Source organism: Salarias fasciatus, chromosome 12, assembly GCF_902148845.1.
Source record: "Salarias fasciatus chromosome 12, fSalaFa1.1, whole genome shotgun sequence".
In the NCBI taxonomy this organism is placed as follows: domain Eukaryota; kingdom Metazoa; phylum Chordata; class Actinopteri; order Blenniiformes; family Blenniidae; genus Salarias; species Salarias fasciatus.
Genome location: NC_043756.1, coordinates 12041069 through 12058530, shown reverse-complemented (window position 1 = coordinate 12058530; position 17462 = coordinate 12041069). Strand labels below are relative to the sequence as shown.

Sequence of the window (17462 nt, the reverse complement as noted above, 5' to 3'; positions counted from 1 at the left end):
CCATGAACCCACCTGCGAATGTTTACGACAGTGAGCTTTCACAAGAAACAAGTAGGGGAAGCGCTAAAGCAAGTCTGGCATAGTTCTCCTTTGACATAACATGATATAGATGTGTGACATAAAACAACTGCACAGTCCATCAGCCACTTAGTATTTATGCTACTTTACAATGTTAAACATGCTTAAAATTATGTACCTCAATGAGATAATGCCGAGGTCTTACCTGTTTGAACAAGGTTTTTATATTTCATCTTTAGCTGCTGCCATGTACGCTTCTCCCCTGCGGGATTACAGCTAAATGAAATACCTTAATTGGTGACCATTCAAACTGTTTCCCTGTAATAATATCTAATATTTAATAATATTCTGATATAAAGAACTACATTTAAACTTATGCATTGACACGGGCATCAATTTTCTGCCACGCCATCTCCCTCTCCTTCACTGCTGCAGCGGTGTTGCATTTTTTTCTAAAAATGTGTTCCAGTTCGCCATATGTCGCTCTCCGCTTCTCTGTTGCCATGGTGACTCGTTGAATCGGCGCTCCATTGATGCTGGCTTTTTATCATTGTCGTGCATGCGCTTAACTCCAGGTGAAACTACTTCGAGTTGAGTAATCCAACTGAAATCAGCTGTTGTGAAACTGAAAACCCAGTGTTTTCTGCAGTGATTAGTATTCTTGGTTCCTTTCTGTCTTAGTTAGATTAGTGCCGGTTAGTTCTGTTCCATCCTTGGTTTGTTCAGTTAGCAGCTTGTCAGTTGGTGTTCTCTTAGAGTCAGATGGTGTTCCTGCCTAAGTCCTTAGTTGGCTACATTCGAAGAACTTGGAGACCTGTTTTGATAATAATGGCAGATGAGCAAAAACAGGTGATGATAAAACTATAGCAGCAATGCATCACAATAGACACAGCTATGCCAAGCAGAAATCAAACCACAGGAATAATGCGCCAAATGTTCTCTTCAACCCATCTGTACATTTTATTGTACTTACTTTTAAGTTTCATTTGTAGAACACAATTTAGAAACATTTTCAACACACTGATGATTGATAAGTTTTTTTGTTGTTGTTGTTGCTGTTGTTTACAGGACGCTTCCTGGATTTGGGTGTACACCTTTTTTTTTTTAGTAAGAAATTCCCGTAAGTGTTCGTGCAAGAGGCCCGTAAAGCAGGAATGTTCCTCACCTGTTGACACACCTATGGGTGGGACTCAAGAAAGACCAGTGCCATATGTTATAAACTGAGAGGAGCATCTACACTGAGCACACCTTAACACGTTTTCTAAGAGATTTGGACATTTATGTTTTACTTTTCCCGCCTTGAGAATGACCATCAAAAAATTTTTGATTGAATATGACTCCATCAACAGCTGGAACACCTTCACAAACGGAGATGTAATCAATGGGAGGATCATTGTTGATGCCTCGAAGGAGGCAAAGATTCAGTCTCTGGTCTTTATAGCCACAGGAGCAGCTCAGGTTGTCCTGACTGAATACTATGGAGATAATCAACGTCGTGTTTACGTGGCTAATGAGTACTACTACGAATTCAAACATCACATCTTGGGAGGAGAGAGGCAAGCTGGTAACGTATCAAATTACTGATATTGCTTGTCTAATTCGATGGATTCACTGTAAATTTTTTGACGATCAGGTTTTCCTCCTCAGGGACTGAAATCATTGGAAAAGGCGCCAATGTGTTTCCTTTTACTTTCAGGATTCCTGATGGGTGCGTCTTCATTACTATTCAGATTAATTTTTTTCTTATCCTTCATTTCATCGAAGGAAGTCAGTCTTGAAAACAATTGTTGACCAATTTTAACCTACATTTCCACAAGTTTATATCTCTTAAATTCCTAGAAATGGCTTTCCCTTGTGTTTCACAGGAGAATCCCCTCCACTTTTGAAACACCTCCAGGGAAGATAGTCCACAAGTTGAAGGCTGAGCTTCATCAGTCATGGAACAAAACAAAAACTGCGAAAGTCCATTTCCATTTTGTGTCCAAAGCAGACATGAGCATTCCGAACCTTCTGGTATGACAAAGTGTTTTCATTATTACTTGAAAAAAACAAAAACAAAAAATCTCTGAATATTTTTTCAGAAAAAGTGTCTAAAGTGTGATAATATGAGTATGATGTGCTCTTGCAGGTTCCTCATTCTGGCTGCAATTCTAAAAACGTCAGGGTTTTTGGCTCTGGAACAGTTTCTTTGGATGTTCGCATCGACAAAATGGGATACAGACAAGGTAATTATCTCTTCAGGAGCGCAAATTTAATAAAAATAGCACATGCCTGTAATGATGGTACCTGTGATCCAGGAACAACATTAATTCACCTTTATTCATCTATTGATGAGGATTACCTCTGAACTCAGCTAATGCCTCCAATTAGTGAGTAAACTCTTCGATATTTAATGTTCCCATCATCTTCAAGATGATGGGAACACTGATCCCCTTTCCTCCCTGAAAACTGTGTCCTTGTTAGTTGAGCTTGTGTCTGACCAGAAAGCAGAAAACTACTTTGATGCATCACGGTGGTCAGATTTAAATGTCACCCAAATGCAAAGTTTCTTCATTCTTGAAATCACTCAATGGCCTCCCTTTCAACAGAGATGATTGTCCATCAAAAGTGATTTGTCATTTTATTCAATCAAGATTTGTGTATCTGTCATAGCTAATTATTTATTTATACAAGAATGTATTTATTTAACCTCTGTGCTGCTGTTGGCATGTCTATAGTTTATTTCATATCATCTGTCTCTTGTTCTCAAACTAGCATTTTTCTCCTCCTACAAACTGATGTAATTTCAGAGATACTCAGTTGGTGAATCAAATATTAGCCTGACTTTAACAGTTTTGACAGCTGAGGTGGACCTAAATTGCTTCTTGGGGAGTGTGTGCGGTTGTATGTCTCTGTGTGCGTTTGGCCTGTGACGTACTGGCAATCTGTCCAGGGCGCATCCTGCTCTCAACCATCTGGGATCAGCTCCTGAGTCCCACAACCCTGAAAATGATAAAGTGGAGTGGAAGATGGATGGGTGGTTATGGTTCAGCAAAACTACTCCTTAAAAATAATGGAATATAAAAAGATCTGAAAATCTGATCTTTATCAAAGCCTGATGGAGCAGTTTTAATGATAGCTGTTCCTTTTCTTCAGTTTCTGTGTTGACTTTAATGAAAACGTACCTCTCAGAAAACCAAACTGGAATGTTGGAATGTTTAATATATTAAATATTCTAGGATGGGTTTAAAAGGATAAGTTCGGTTTAAACAGTTTTCACGTTGTTTATAGAACAAAGTAGAACAATATACTCATCCAGAAGGGTTTTCTGATCCAAACAGTGCTTCGGGAGAAATTTAGATCCATAGTTGAGCTGCAGACATCCATATACTGTTAGCCAATGGGGCATGTGTGGCGCCGGCTCCCAAATAGGCTTTAATCGTCCAAAAACTCATTAGTTTCACCAATATTTCCTCATGGTCCGCTCATGCCACTCCTCCACGACAGCCCGGTGTCGCAAAATACATGCTGTTGCGGTTTTACAGATCTCTTAAGTGAATACGGTGATCAGGATGTAAACTGAAATACATTCACCAAGAGACACTGTAGGTAGCACTGTGCACCTAAGTTGTTGGTCACCACCCGCTCCAAAGAAGAAGAAGAGGATCTCTGAACTGCAAACATCTACTTCTTCTTCTTAGTAAAACAAAAAAGTAAAAGTAATTATTTGTTTATCCATTGTCATATCATAATGCATTATGCTGTATTTTCCAGGTGAAATTCTCCAAGTCACAATTGAAATCAGAAACACCACCAGTCGTTCAGTGAAGCCTAAATTTGTGCTCTATGAGAAGAGGAGTTATTTTGCACAAGGACATAAGATGTTTCCCACAAGAGAGATCCTCAAGGAGAAGGCTGAGGCTGTGAAGGCTTCATCTGGCAGCAAAACTGTCACCAAAACGATCACCATCCCGAGAGAGCTGCCAACCACCATCCTGAACTGCTCCATCATCAAGCGGGAATACAGTCTGAAGGTAAACTGCACCACTCTGGTCGGGACTGTGGGAAGTTTCTCTCTATCCTCTTTAGAACAATTGCAGTAGATCAATAAGCATAAGTTAAAACACCCCCGTCTTTTCCACAGGTATTCCTGAAGATCAAACGTGCTTCGAATCCAGAGGTCACACTCCCCATAGTCATCCTCCCTTTCTGATGAAGAAGGATCATCTGCAGCTGACAACTTTGGACCTGAATCATTTGAAAGATCAAATTATCGACACCGACATGGAATTGTTTATTTTCTACTGTGTTTTTGAGCACATTCAACTGAGGCAAGAGCAGTGTGTTAAAGCTAGGGTTGGCGATCTGAATGGGATACATTTTTTTAAATACTGGTTAAAATGATCTTTATGAACCGATGGGAAGCAATTCATAGCGTGTTTTTAAAGTAGTTTGGAAAATATCCGCTATCTACAGCAGGAGTAAAACGGGAAAAACAGCAACCAATAGTCTTGCCGGGACACCTTTTTTTAAACCAATCAAATCCCTTCACCGTTCAACCTGCCCCCTGCGCGTACATGTCAATAGCTTAGGACGGAGTGTCGTTGCAGAATGGCGGAGAAGAATGTTCTGGGGGTTTACTCACCGTTCAGTGCGCCATAATTTGGCATAGGGCAAATAAAGAAAAACGAAGAAACAAAGCGCTGAGGACAGGTTACACCAGGAACGCACTGGAAGCGACGTGCGCGCCGCGAATGTCTCCGCGTCTCCACTCCCAACGGGAGCTCCTCCAATGGGGTGGGAGCTGGGTGGAGCTAGGCAGAGCCTTGGCGAGATGCTACATTCGTGCTACATGCTAGTTTTCCAAGATCGCCGACCCTTGCTTTAATAGAATAATTATTTGAGCTGACGATGCCACCTGCGGAGCTGCACCTCAGCTGCACATGTGGCGAGGCCAGGCTCAATAGTGTTTCCACTTGGCCGTACCAGGCTAGACACTCCAGATTGGAATCCAGTAACCCCTTACCATTACTTCGCTGTGAGCAAGGATGAGGTTTGGTCACCCAAGACTCATTTTGATACCAGGTGGAAAAGGGTTGCCTCGTAAACCAGCCCCTCCCACTCTTCATCCGCGTTTGGATTTTGGAGATGGGCTGAGTCTGGGTAGGAGCCCATAGAAGGGGATTTCACTCGGTCATGAAACGACAGGGCCAATCAGCGTTGCTGCTTTTTGTTTTTCAAATTTTTTTGGCAAGTTCCGGTGGCTAAACCGGAAGTGACGCTATCGCTGCGCGTAGCAGAGATTACGGACTTTAACTTTAACCATCGTCTGAAAGCTGCAATCAAGTTATAGCCAAAATATCAAGCATTGCAACAATCAAGCAAGAGCAAGAGTCTGCGCTTGGTGAGTTTCTAACAGGAAAAGACGTTTTCGCGTGTCTTTGCGTGTAAAGAAGCTAGAGCTAATGAGCTAATGCTAACCCTTAGAGAAGCGAATGCATTTTGATGACGTATTTGTTTTGAAGCGCTGATTGGCTGAAGTGCGCTGTCAGTCAAAGCAGTAACTGACCCTCCTGCAAGAAGTTTCCATTGGCTCCTGTCCAGACTAAGCCCAGCTACAAATCCAAATGTGGATGAGGAGTGGGCGGGTCTGGTTTACGAGGCTAGGAAAAGGGGCCTTGCATACAAAATCACACACATTCAAATTCCCACGAGGGAAAGATGGCTCAGATTTAAAAAAGAAAGAAGAAGAAAAGGTTAGAAACACAACTTCATTCAAAGAAAATATAACTAAGGTAACTCACCAATTACACAGTAAATTGGGAGATCAGACAATAAGTGAAGTGGAGGAGGACAGAAGGACTTACCATGCGGCAGGGTAACCAAAAGGAAATAGGTTTGTCCTCAAATGAGCCACCTATGACCTGCAAGCACACACACACACACCCACAAAATAAAAGTAGAACAAAAGGGGAATTGTGAAGACTGTACCACCACCAGGGTACTGCCACATTCAGCCCACAGCACCTTTATTGCCACAATGAAACACATATTAATGCAGTGAAATATGCCAAAACGGTGTCAAACTAAGTGGTGTGCCCTAAAATAAAATTACATGTTTTAATGACAAAAGAAACCTCAGGGGAGAAGAAACAGTGACAAACTCATTAAATAACGAAATAAACAAGTGATAACTAACCCCAAATTAATACGATGGAAACAAATACAACAAAATTTGCTGAATAATCTGTAGAATAACAAAATTAAAGAAATTTAGTTTAGTGTTGATATCTTGCGTTTAAGACCTTTCTATTTTAAAGCTTACAGTTAGGGCTGGTTCAGGACTCCCTAGACCATCTTGTTTGTGGTGCTGCAATAGGTTAAGACTGCTGGAAGACCTATGCTGAGCTTTTTGTTTTTCCTTTCTCACTCCATGTTTCACCACCACATGTCATTAACCACTGTCTCTCTTCTAGTCTATGAACTCTCTCCCTCCTGGCACGTCCCGTGCGAGAGTGATTCTCTCTCTCTCTGTCTCTGTCTCTGTCCTTTTCCTTGTCCCTGTCCCTGTCAACCTCTCTGGGATCTCTGATGGTCGTCATCTGAGATCTCCTCTGTTGATCTACCTGCAGCGAGCGGAGTAGTTCTGAGCTGATTCAGAAAATTGTACTATTCCTTTCTATCTTTCTATCCTCTCACCCCAACCAGAATAGCAGAAAGCTGCCACATCTGAGCCTGGTTCTGCAAAGGTTTCTTCTTTTTTTTTTCCCCCCTTTCCACATTTGCTTATGTTTGCTCATGTGGATCTGTTGGGTTTTCTCTCTCAAAAAAAATTCTCCAAATAAAAAACAGCGCAACCGCCAACTACAAAAAAAAAGTACAAAAATCAGTTCTACAACTGCAAAAAAAAAAAAAAAAAAAAAAAAACTGTCCTGTGAGTTTTGGCACCTGTCATCAACCTTCTCATAGAAATTTTCTTTGCAAAACCTGTTAACTTCATTACACACAATACAACTGGTTTTCTGAAAATGTTTTTGCTACTATGAATGATATGTAATTGTTCTGAGCAACTGATTTGCACTTTGGGATTAGGATTTATTGCACATTTTTAAAATGAAAACTATCTCTGTGTTTAACTTCAGCATCAATATTGAAGGCAAACAGTATTCAGCCTGCGGCCCTGTCCACACAACATTGTTTCATGTAACCATATCCTTTTTGGCCAATCATCCACAAGGAGGCTGAAAACGGCGTGGTTACAGTGCACAGAAATTTGAAAATGCTTCTTTAGTGTTGACATGTCGACGTGCAAGACACAATGTTCAAATCTCCATGAATTCAGTGCACTATATTTGTAAGCTGCCAACTCAGAGGGTCCAATCATGTGGTGACCTTGCAAAATGATAAAACGACAAGTGATTGAATTTAGAACTTTTCAGTAAAAGGTAACTCAAATTTACGTGCGATTGCAGTGTTTTATTGAATTAGGAGAAATACAACAACACTGAGACCCGAGCTGATAAATTAGTAATGCAGAATTGAAAGCTGGCTGTATCATGATCACAGCCATATTGGGGGGTGGAGTTGTGCAAAAATGGCATGCTGAATCCTGCAATATGTTGCAAATGGGGCATTTGGTTTGGGGAATTTTATTATTTTTTGCATGAAGAGGCAATATAAAAAATAGCATGATATTTGAATTGCAACTTGGTGTGACTTGTTAGGTTTGTAGTGAACATAAATCAAATGTTACCATTTTCATGCTGTATTCATGCCTCTTTTTAATAAAATTAATGAAAACAAAAAAATGCTTCCTCAGAGGTTATTATTCTACCATCCTATTGGTTTGACCCGCTGGACAGAAAGTTGAATTGTATGCAGATGACGACCTAAAATGAGTTTGCCCCAACAGGCCGCTCTCTATTATCAGGGAGCAGTCACTCTGTAACCAACCAACCAACCAACCACTCTCATTTAAAACATGAAATGTTTTCTTTGTGCATCATTAATTTCTAGAACAAATCACATTTCACGACAGACCAATACAGAACATGAGGAAACCATTCATGTGTTTTTGCCACTTTGAGCTCGATTAAAATTGGCCACTAGAGAAAATGGCGCCGCTCATACCAGACCTGGGCCTACATGTCTACTCGATACTGGATCTGTGCCAGGCCCATGTGGGTCAAAGTTACAAACTAGTCATGTGTGAATGTAATCACTTAATGACAGAGCTGCACCATCCGATGAGGAAGTGAATCTTAGTTTTAGACACAAGAAAAAAAAAAGGAACAGGTTTGACAAGTAGAGATTGGATATAAACAGATGCGAGCATCAGTAAAAAGCACACATGGCTTCAGTTTCTGTGGGTTTTTTTTTTTTTTTTAAAGGATTTTGATCTTTACAATCTTCATTACAAGAAAATGCCCATCAAATTTTTTTCTATTGAATATGATGCCATCAACAGCAGAAACACCTTCACTAACAGAGACAAAATTCATAGGAGGATCATCATGGAGACTTATAAAGAGACAAAAATCCAGTCACTGACTTTAATAGCAAAAGGAAAAGGTCGAGTTTCCTTTGGACAATGGGACGCCTTGGAAGAACAGATGGTACCTGTGTACTGTCGATACACGGCTAAAGAGAAATATTATAAAGTCAAACATGTCTTGAGAGAAAAAGGACAAGATGGTGATGTATCAAATAATATGTTTTGGTTTGTTGATTTAAGATCATTTGTTGTTACTTTGATTTATTTTCTCTGTGATATACTATAAATTCGAATATTTTCTTTCCAGGAACTGACCATTGGACCATTTGAGGAGGAAGACACGCATTTCCTTTTACCTTCATTGTTCCTGATGGGTGCTAGTTTATAATATCTTACCATATAATCTACAGTCTATAATCTATTATCTGTTATTTATTTATTGTTTATATGTTTGTGGTTTTTATCTAGAAAGATTCCATCATCTTTTGAGGCACCCAAGGGAAAAATAGTCCACAAGTTAAAGGCAGAACTCAAACAACTCATGAAGCCAAAGAAAACAACTGAAATCTATGTCCAAAGCAGACATGAACCTTCCAGGACTTCTGGTAAGTTGACATTCATCTTGATAAAAATGTGTCATTTATGAATAATAGTAAGTCAAATAAATCATAATAAAAATAAATTTTTTGTTTATTATTTTTTCAGGAGCCTCAGTGTGTTTCTAAATATCAGAGCATCACAGCGTTTGGCTCTGGAAGCCTTAATTTGGATGTTCATGTCAACAAAATGGGATTCCACCCAGGTAATCATTCTGTGTGATAGGAAACTACAATTCTGCAATGTTTTAGCTCAGTGCCTTCTTTATCTTTATCTTTATCATCAAGACACAAATCTATTCCTTATCAATTACAATTTGAATTACTTTCAATTACTCATTTGGTATTGAGAGGCCAAATGTTTGCACCCAAATGTGAAATAATTAAGTTTTTCTGTCATCTTGAATGACTTTGTCCATTCTTTCGTGGTATTTGGCATCAAGAAGGCTTCTACTCTTAGCATATCTGCTGTCCTTCACCTTTGGGCCCTTTTCCTTGAAGCCCCAGTGTAAACAGAGTTTCTGAAATAGTCGTCAATAGTCACCAATACGGCACTAACAACTTTGCAGCAATACAAATCACCAAAACTGTGAATCTTCATTGTGATTCGTTCAGCAGAGCATTGGATTGTTGCCAGATGAGACAACTGTGTTGCAAATTGTTCACAAACTGCACTTAATTGTAGCTGTTTCGTCTAAGAGAAGAATGAAGTTCCATAACATGTAATTTTCAGTTTTTAAGTTATGCTTTAGAAAGCTTTGAACACAGGTGAAGTTTTTTTTTAAACTTTGGGTGGAATGACTAAAGAGGAATTTGGTCATTTGGTCTCTTCTTGACAAAAATCAGGATGTTGTTGAAGCGAATAGTTTATCAACATGTTGTGTCAAATCTGAGTGTGAAAGTTTGAGCTTCAGTGATTAATTGAAACATTAAATGAAAGTAACTGCTGAGAATAAATTGGGTAAAGATTCCACCTTATTAAAACCAGCTCTGTATTTAAAAAAAAAATTCAGCTTCAGTATGGATGACAAGTGTGACTGCTAATGTTTGGAGGAGAAAGGATTTTTATTCAAATGTTGGGAGTCAAAGAAAAGCCCAAGTAATTCATTTTTTTGCACTTGAAAGTACCGTAACAGATTACCAATATTTGGTCACTTGCTTCCTCTGGAAGTCAGACTGTGGAAAGAACATCCTTTGGCATCAGCATAGAGCATAACTTCACCTTGAAGACTGACTCACTTCCCTGCAGTGCCACCTAGTGCCTCAACTGCGTAATGACAACTGACTTGTTCAAGTCACATTCCAGTCACGCAATCATCCATCATCCATTCAGCTCTGTGAAACTCCAATGTATATTTTTTGTTTCTCATATTTTTATTATATTATACATATGTTTCTGTCTTAAAAGTATATTCAAGTGATATTCAATTTATATCTGTTATCATTACAGTGTACATATGTGCCTGTCTTAAAAGTATATTTAAATTATATTTAATTTATATCTGTTATTTATTTAATTGTGTCTGTCTTAGATGTATATGTAAATTATATTTGATTTATATCTGTTCGTTTATATCTGTTATTTCTTAAATTTTGATTCAAATCATATTTAATTATGTCAGTTAGCTTACATCTGTTATTTAATTATATATATCTTAATTTTATATTTGAATTATATTTAATTTTTCTATGTATGGTTGGGCTTTGTAAATTTTCACATTTCACATTTCTATTCCATTTATATTTATTTTCTCTGTGCTGCTGAAACACTGCATTTTCCTCCTGTGGGTCAAATAAAGGACTTTCAATAAATTCAAATCAATCTAAAATATTCATATGTCGCTGTGTGATAACATGAGACAAGGCACCAATCAAGTTTGATTTGTAACTGTAGCTAGCATTTCTACATTTGCAAAATAATAATAATAAAACACAGTAGATGTATGACAATAGATATCTGTACTTCCATTTAAAGGCTGCCTTTGAACGATCAGGACTCTATGGCTGTGGCTCTGTCACGTCACGTGACTCACTTTGCACCGCTGTATGAAGATATCATTTAGAACTTTCCTGACTGAGGAGTTTGCAACAATGTATCATTTTAAGTGACGTCATCATCTAATTTGACCTAGATATGCAAATGAGCCTCTATACAAATTAGAAGATGACGTCATCTATAGAACGTTACTTAGTGAGGAGTTGGCAACAATGTGTCAGTTTTAAAGCTCTTTTTTTGAAAAATGCAATCAAGTGTATCATATTTAATTTAATCATTATTCATTTAATGTAAATATTAACATTATTTCACATTATGCACTTTCATTTAAATCATTTTGACGCTGTAATGTAAAACACAACTCACCATTCAGTTCAATTCAGCACCAACAAGGTTTCTTCTTTCTTTGCATAAACTTCATATCAGCTCAGGTGAACTTCGCAGGAGGAAAAACCAGGCTGAAAGCAGTGAATGACAGTTCCATAGCAGCGGCGCACCAGACAAATTACCGATATTTTTTTTCAGCTGTGAGGCATACAATATGTGTGGCGTGAGTGCGTGACAAAAGACCGAAACGCGTGGCTGTCACGCTCAGTGCATGAGACTTGCATGGGGCCGACTTAGGGCCGAGTTGGATTAATAGGGCCGACTTGACTGTTTCCCATTATTTTTCACTTATCATTTGTTTGTGATGAGACAGTATAAAGTAAAACACCTATTCACTCCTATTTTGGCCAAAATGGACAGGGAAAAAAAAAAACAGGATTTTTTTCAGTCAATGGTTTTTCTCATGATGAGGAGCAAAATAGCTCCATAAAATTCCTACTTACAATTGAAATAATAGCAGTTTTTACAATTGCTAGAAACAAATATTAAAAGGAATGAATATGAATGTGATAGAATATGTATCTGCTGACGCTTGTCTGTGGTACACTTTTAATTTGATGTTTTTCTATCTCTGGCCTCTCACACTGTCATCACAAGGCCTTTTCATTTTCATTTACACTTTCTATGCATTCAGTGCCTCGTTTGTGTGTGTGTGTGTGTGTGTGTGTGTGTGTGTGTGTGTGTGTGTGTGTGTGTGTGTGTGTGTTTACTCAAAAACAGGCAACTATGAGTTGGTAGTCCGACACTACTGAGACTTTGTCATATATTTATTTTTATTTATCAATTTTTTTGTGGAGTCCTTCTTCCTCCTTACATTTATTTTTAAATCTTTCCTTCTGTCTTCTCATCAGACAACTTTTATCACACATTTTAAGATGATCAAAACAGGATTTTTATTTAGGTTAGGACTTCCCATATCGTTACTGTGTGTTCTGTTGGGGTTTTCTTTTGTTCTATGATATTTTAATATAGTTTTCTGTTTCAATTTTGCATTTACAGGTGATTCCATTCAGGTCACAGCTGGAATCAGAAACAACGCCAGTTGCTCAGTGAAGCCCAAATTTGTGCTGTATGAGAAGAAGAGGTTTTTTGCAAAAGGTGAAGTGGAAGTGAGCCAACGTGAGCTCTTGGGAGAGAAGGAAGGTAATTTTGCTTGGATTAAGTTGACTCGTTTGTGAATCCTGTGGCAGCAGAAAGTGCATCCAGCATAAAATGTAGGGATGCTTACATATAATAAAATGCAATGCAAGAAAGTGAAGGTTAAACTGTAAAAGAATTGTGTTTGTTTGAGAGCGCAAAAGAACCTGCCACAGGGGAATTCTGAAATCTAAAAAAATATTTTGAAATATGTTGAAGCCCCGCTGACTCTGAAATATCAAATATAAAAGGTCCATCTGAGCTTTAACAGTTATAAAAACTTGACCTTTTTATTCCACAGGTATATCTGGACATCAAGTATTGTTCTGACTCAGAGATCAAACTACCCATAATCATCCTACCAGAGGCTTCAGCAGGAAAACAACCATCTGAACCATCTGCAGTCCCAAATAAACCAGTCCAGAGGAACACACTCCAACAAGCAGCGCACCAATGTGTGGACCCGCCACCGCCTTATGATACACATCTAATGTACCCCTCACTTCCTCACAATAAATCATAGACTGGAGCTTCACACTCCTTCACTCTTTCACACATGATGAAACATGTTAAAATGCATTATCCTGAACAATGTCACACATATTTCAGTTTTCTAGCAAAAAAAAGTCTCTGTATTAAATAGATTTCTCACTGGATTTCTGTAAAAGATTTGTTACGTTCTGTTGAGTAGCACTGCGCTTCTATATAATTTATTATTTGCATAAAGAGTGACCTGAATGTTAATTATTAAAAGCTCCGGTCAGAATTCTGAAAACGTGCCGTGGTTGCACGCGCAAACTGCTTTGCTCAAGTCTGTTTTTCCACAGTTCATTAATTCTATTTTTATTTTAAAAGCAACTGCAGTGAAAACTGGCTGGAAGAAAAATGTTTTGCCAGAAGAAGAGAAGCTTGATGTGTCTATTTATTTCTGAGAGAGAACTGTGAAAGTGCTGAAGTTTGTTGGGGACAAGGCATTTTCTGAAGCATATATGCTTTCACATATATACATGAACTAAGTTTGTAAAATAGTTAAAATTGGTTGCGTGGTAAATATGGGTAACACTTCTGTGTTTTTAATGCTTTATTTTAACTGCTTTAGCTGAGTCAGCAGTAATATGGACAATATGTTTCTGCTTTGCATTATGATTTTATAATTTGACTGAAGAAACACTGATCACATTAGTTCCATGTACAACATGGAGTACTGTTTTCCACTACAATGGTTGATGCTGATCTTCTTTTTCAAATAAATGATCACTTGTACCATGCTGCAGCAGCACACAGTGTGTACTTAGCCTAATTAGGTTTGCAAAGCGTCTGGTTCAAGTTACTTGAAAGTGACACCTGCAGGCTCGATCATGTGACTGTGTGACACAGAAGAGTCTGGATCTGGAGGAATCCATTGCTCCACTACACTCAATTCCCAGCCTGATCAGCATCTTTCTTTATCAAAGAAAGGCCTATCTCTGGATTGTATTTTCAATGAAGGATTTTTTTTTCTTCCGCTCCACAACCTTGGGGATCCGGTGATACAATGACCGTGAAGCATCTCTCTATAGAATATGACAAGGTGAATGATCGAGGCACTGTCTCTCCTGGGGATGTGCTCTCTGGGAAAGTAACAGTGGTGACCAGCAAGGAAACCAAAGTACAGTGTTTTGTGGTCAAAGCCAAAGGAAAAGCCAAAGTGACTTGGTATGAAGAAGAAGGACAATCCACAGCAGTGTACTGCAACGAGAGGAAGTACTTTCATTTAGAACACATTATTCTACAGGATAAACAAAAGGGAGATGGTGGGTATTGATTCACTTTTCCTCATGAATATTGAACTAGAGCATCATGCTTTAGCTACAACCTTCACTACTTCTTTATTTTCATCAGGTTCTGAAATCATTGCCCCTGGAAAAAATGTGTATCCATTCCAGTTTCTTATTCCAAAAATGTATGTGTTCCTGCTAAACCAGTACTGTTATACAAAATCTAAAGCACCCTCCATAATAATGCTAAAGGATGTCTTTCCTTACAGGGACATGCCTTCATCTTTCAGTGGGAAATGGGGCAACATCACATACAGTTTGCGAGCCCAGCTGACTCAGTCAATCTGGCTCGTTCATAAAGCCAAGACTGAGTTCCTTTTCTTGACCAAGTCTGAGTTCCCCTTTGCCTCCAAATCAGAAATGATTATTATTGGACTTAAGGTATGGAAATGTTTTTTTTTTCCACTTTCAACTTGATTAGTTACATTGAATCATTTTGAGGTTTATTGTTTATATCAAACTGCAGGAACAGCAATGTGCCACCAGGATTTCATTTTATGGCTCAGGAAAGATTACTATGAAGGTTACCTCAGAGAAGATGGGGTTGAAGCAAGGTAAACAGATTCCACATATTTTATTTTTCTCAAGAGTTTCAACTGAAAGTGAATAAATGTTTCTTCTTCTAAACAGAGGAGGCGATGGGGGTGTCGGTAGATATAACCAATGACTCGGCTCGAAGGGTGATACCTAAATTCTACCTCTGTGAGAAGCAGACCTTTGTTGCTCAGTCGAAGACTAAAGTCTACACAAATGACGTCTTTTTTGGGACCGGAGAGTCTGTCCCTGCTGAAAGAAGTGGGATTATAACCAAAGTGTTGAGCATCCCTCCACAGCTCCCCCCAACCTTCTTCAACTGCTGCATGATGAAGCTGGAGTACAGACTCAAGGTAGTCATATATTGGTTTAACTTACCAGTGAATTAAACTTTGATATAAAGAAAACAACATAAATACTCATGGAATCTTGTTTTGAGATGAAATCTGGCAGAGAAATGCTGGAAGGGATTAAAAGCGACATTCCTCTTTGTATCATGTACACAGTCTGATGAGGGTACATGCAGTGTCAGAATACAGCCCAGCCGGTTCCTTTAGTTAAGTCAGAGCCTCTGGCGACATGAAAAACAGACGGTATAAAGAGAAATCTTACTGTTCAGCCTAATTCAAATTATATTTCTATTATTAGTGTTTCAATTTAAGTGCATTTTTTTCACTCTTACTTTTAAAAACATCCAAGTTGGGTGATTATATTCATAATAAAGAGTAAATGTTTATGTTTTCATCTGCAGGTGATCCTTGACGTCCCTCTGGTAAGAGACCAAGAAGTGAAACTGCCGTTGGTTATCCTGCTGGGTTCACCAAAACCACACCAACCGAGGCCGAAGAGATCCATCTGGTTTAGGAAGCTTTCTAGATGAGAGGATGATAGAGTGAGCACATACATGTCGCTTGTGAAGCAGTGACAAGATTCAAATTACGAACACACGGGTACCAGTGACTGTTCTTTTTTTTTTTTTCGTGCAGTCTTTTGAACGTTTTCCGTTGTATTTCCCACTAGATGGGGGTGTTTGTAACAACAGTCAATGTGTACATATTTGAGTTTATCAGTTTAATTCAATGCCAATAGAGCGGGCTCGTCTACAGGCACTATGGCGAGATGCAGAGGCCACAGTGGCCTCCAGGGGGCGCCAAAAATTAACCTTGAATTTAATAATATTAAAACTAGTTATTACGAGGAACTCTTAAAAATGGAAAACCTCACATTGACTCAAACATAAGTCAATGCCTGATTAAAATTACTACAAATAATACCAAGAAGGATGAAGGATAAAGACAGACGAAGGCCTCAACATGAATATTTCACCAGATTCTTGGTCAATAGGGAAAAAAATCAGGAGAATCTGGCCCGTGTCCTCTAAAGGATGATAGCTTGAACAGCTTCTGCTGCAAAATTTAACAAGTTCGATCGGAAAGGACTACAGAATTGGAAAAATGTAAATCACATGTTCAAGTAAAATACCGCTTTGTACATAGTTTTTTGCATTGTTGTAAACAAGTGTTTTATACAGTTTCGTATGTAGTTATTGCAGTTGTAGTATTGTAAATGCAGCTCGTGCATCAAGTTATATGTAAATTGCCGATCGGGGTGGGGGTTTGGTGGGGGGTATGAAATCTAGGGTGTCAGATTGAGTAGGGCCATCTCTGATTACCAGCATATTGTGCAAGTCTGAAATTTCAAATAGACTATATCCACACTCTCTCAAGTCTGTTTAAGTAATGCAGGTGTCACTTTTTAGTTGCAAGAAAGCTGGAAAAAAATAATGAAATTTTCCATTACATACTTTACCAGGATTTCATAATTGATATGCAACTAGAAGAGTTTGTCCAATAAACCTGTATTTTCTCTTGTGTTTTGTTCATTGTTGTTGAATTGAGACCTGAGCTGTGACAGAAGAGGTCATCAGATAAACATTGTTTTTGGTGACCATGATCCAAAAATACACCATTGATTCTGAAGTTAACTAATGTTTAGTAAGACAAACAAGTGATGTTGTGAAATTTATAATCTCCCCATCATTTCTGTCCGTAATTCTGTCCACTGATGTGTTGTGGAGATTGACAGCTAGTACTGGATGAGTAGATGAATGAAACACACAGAGAAACAACTCAGAGAAAGCCCAGGCATGCCCACTGAGAACATGCAAACTCCACCCAGAGAGACACAGAAAACTGGCTCAGCCGCATATTCTATTAACATCATCATGAATCTCCAACACTTCAGCAATTCATAAACCGCCTTGAGTCTGTCTACAACATACACCACAGCAGAGAGACGCTCACTGAATCAGAAAGAGTTGAGGAGATATTTAGGATTTCTCACATTCGTCTTTGTCCAGGCCTTCATTTTGCAACACAGTGAAGTATTTAACAAAAGCACATTCATTATTGGAGCAGAGCATGTGTTACCCAACCGGTGGTTCCTAAGTGAAACCAGGCCCATGTTCTTGACAGTGTCTCAGTGATCTCTACTTGCCCAAGAGG

At 38.7% G+C, this 17462-nt stretch overlaps 2 protein-coding genes across 2 annotated transcripts; both read left to right on the top strand.

Annotated features, from left to right (window-relative positions):
* The first annotated feature begins 1323 nt into the window (after positions 1 to 1323).
* Positions 1324 to 4252, top strand: LOC115398774 (arrestin domain-containing protein 3-like). Its single transcript, XM_030105717.1, has 6 exons — positions 1324 to 1582; positions 1666 to 1726; positions 1884 to 2031; positions 2147 to 2243; positions 3772 to 4031; positions 4142 to 4252. Exons 1-6 carry the CDS (start codon positions 1324 to 1326, stop codon positions 4208 to 4210), a joined length of 894 nt encoding a protein of 297 aa, XP_029961577.1. The 3' UTR covers positions 4211 to 4252.
* Positions 4253 to 8420: 4168 nt separating this feature from the next.
* On the top strand, positions 8421 to 15838 carry LOC115397727 (arrestin domain-containing protein 3-like). Its single transcript, XM_030104170.1, has 11 exons — positions 8421 to 8691; positions 8823 to 8863; positions 8955 to 9096; positions 12470 to 12579; positions 12909 to 12925; positions 14096 to 14400; positions 14489 to 14549; positions 14634 to 14805; positions 14891 to 14978; positions 15055 to 15311; positions 15710 to 15838. The coding sequence occupies exons 1-11, from the start codon at positions 8421 to 8423 to the stop codon at positions 15836 to 15838; spliced, it is 1593 nt and encodes a 530-aa protein (XP_029960030.1).
* The last annotated feature ends 1624 nt before the right edge of the window (positions 15839 to 17462 follow it).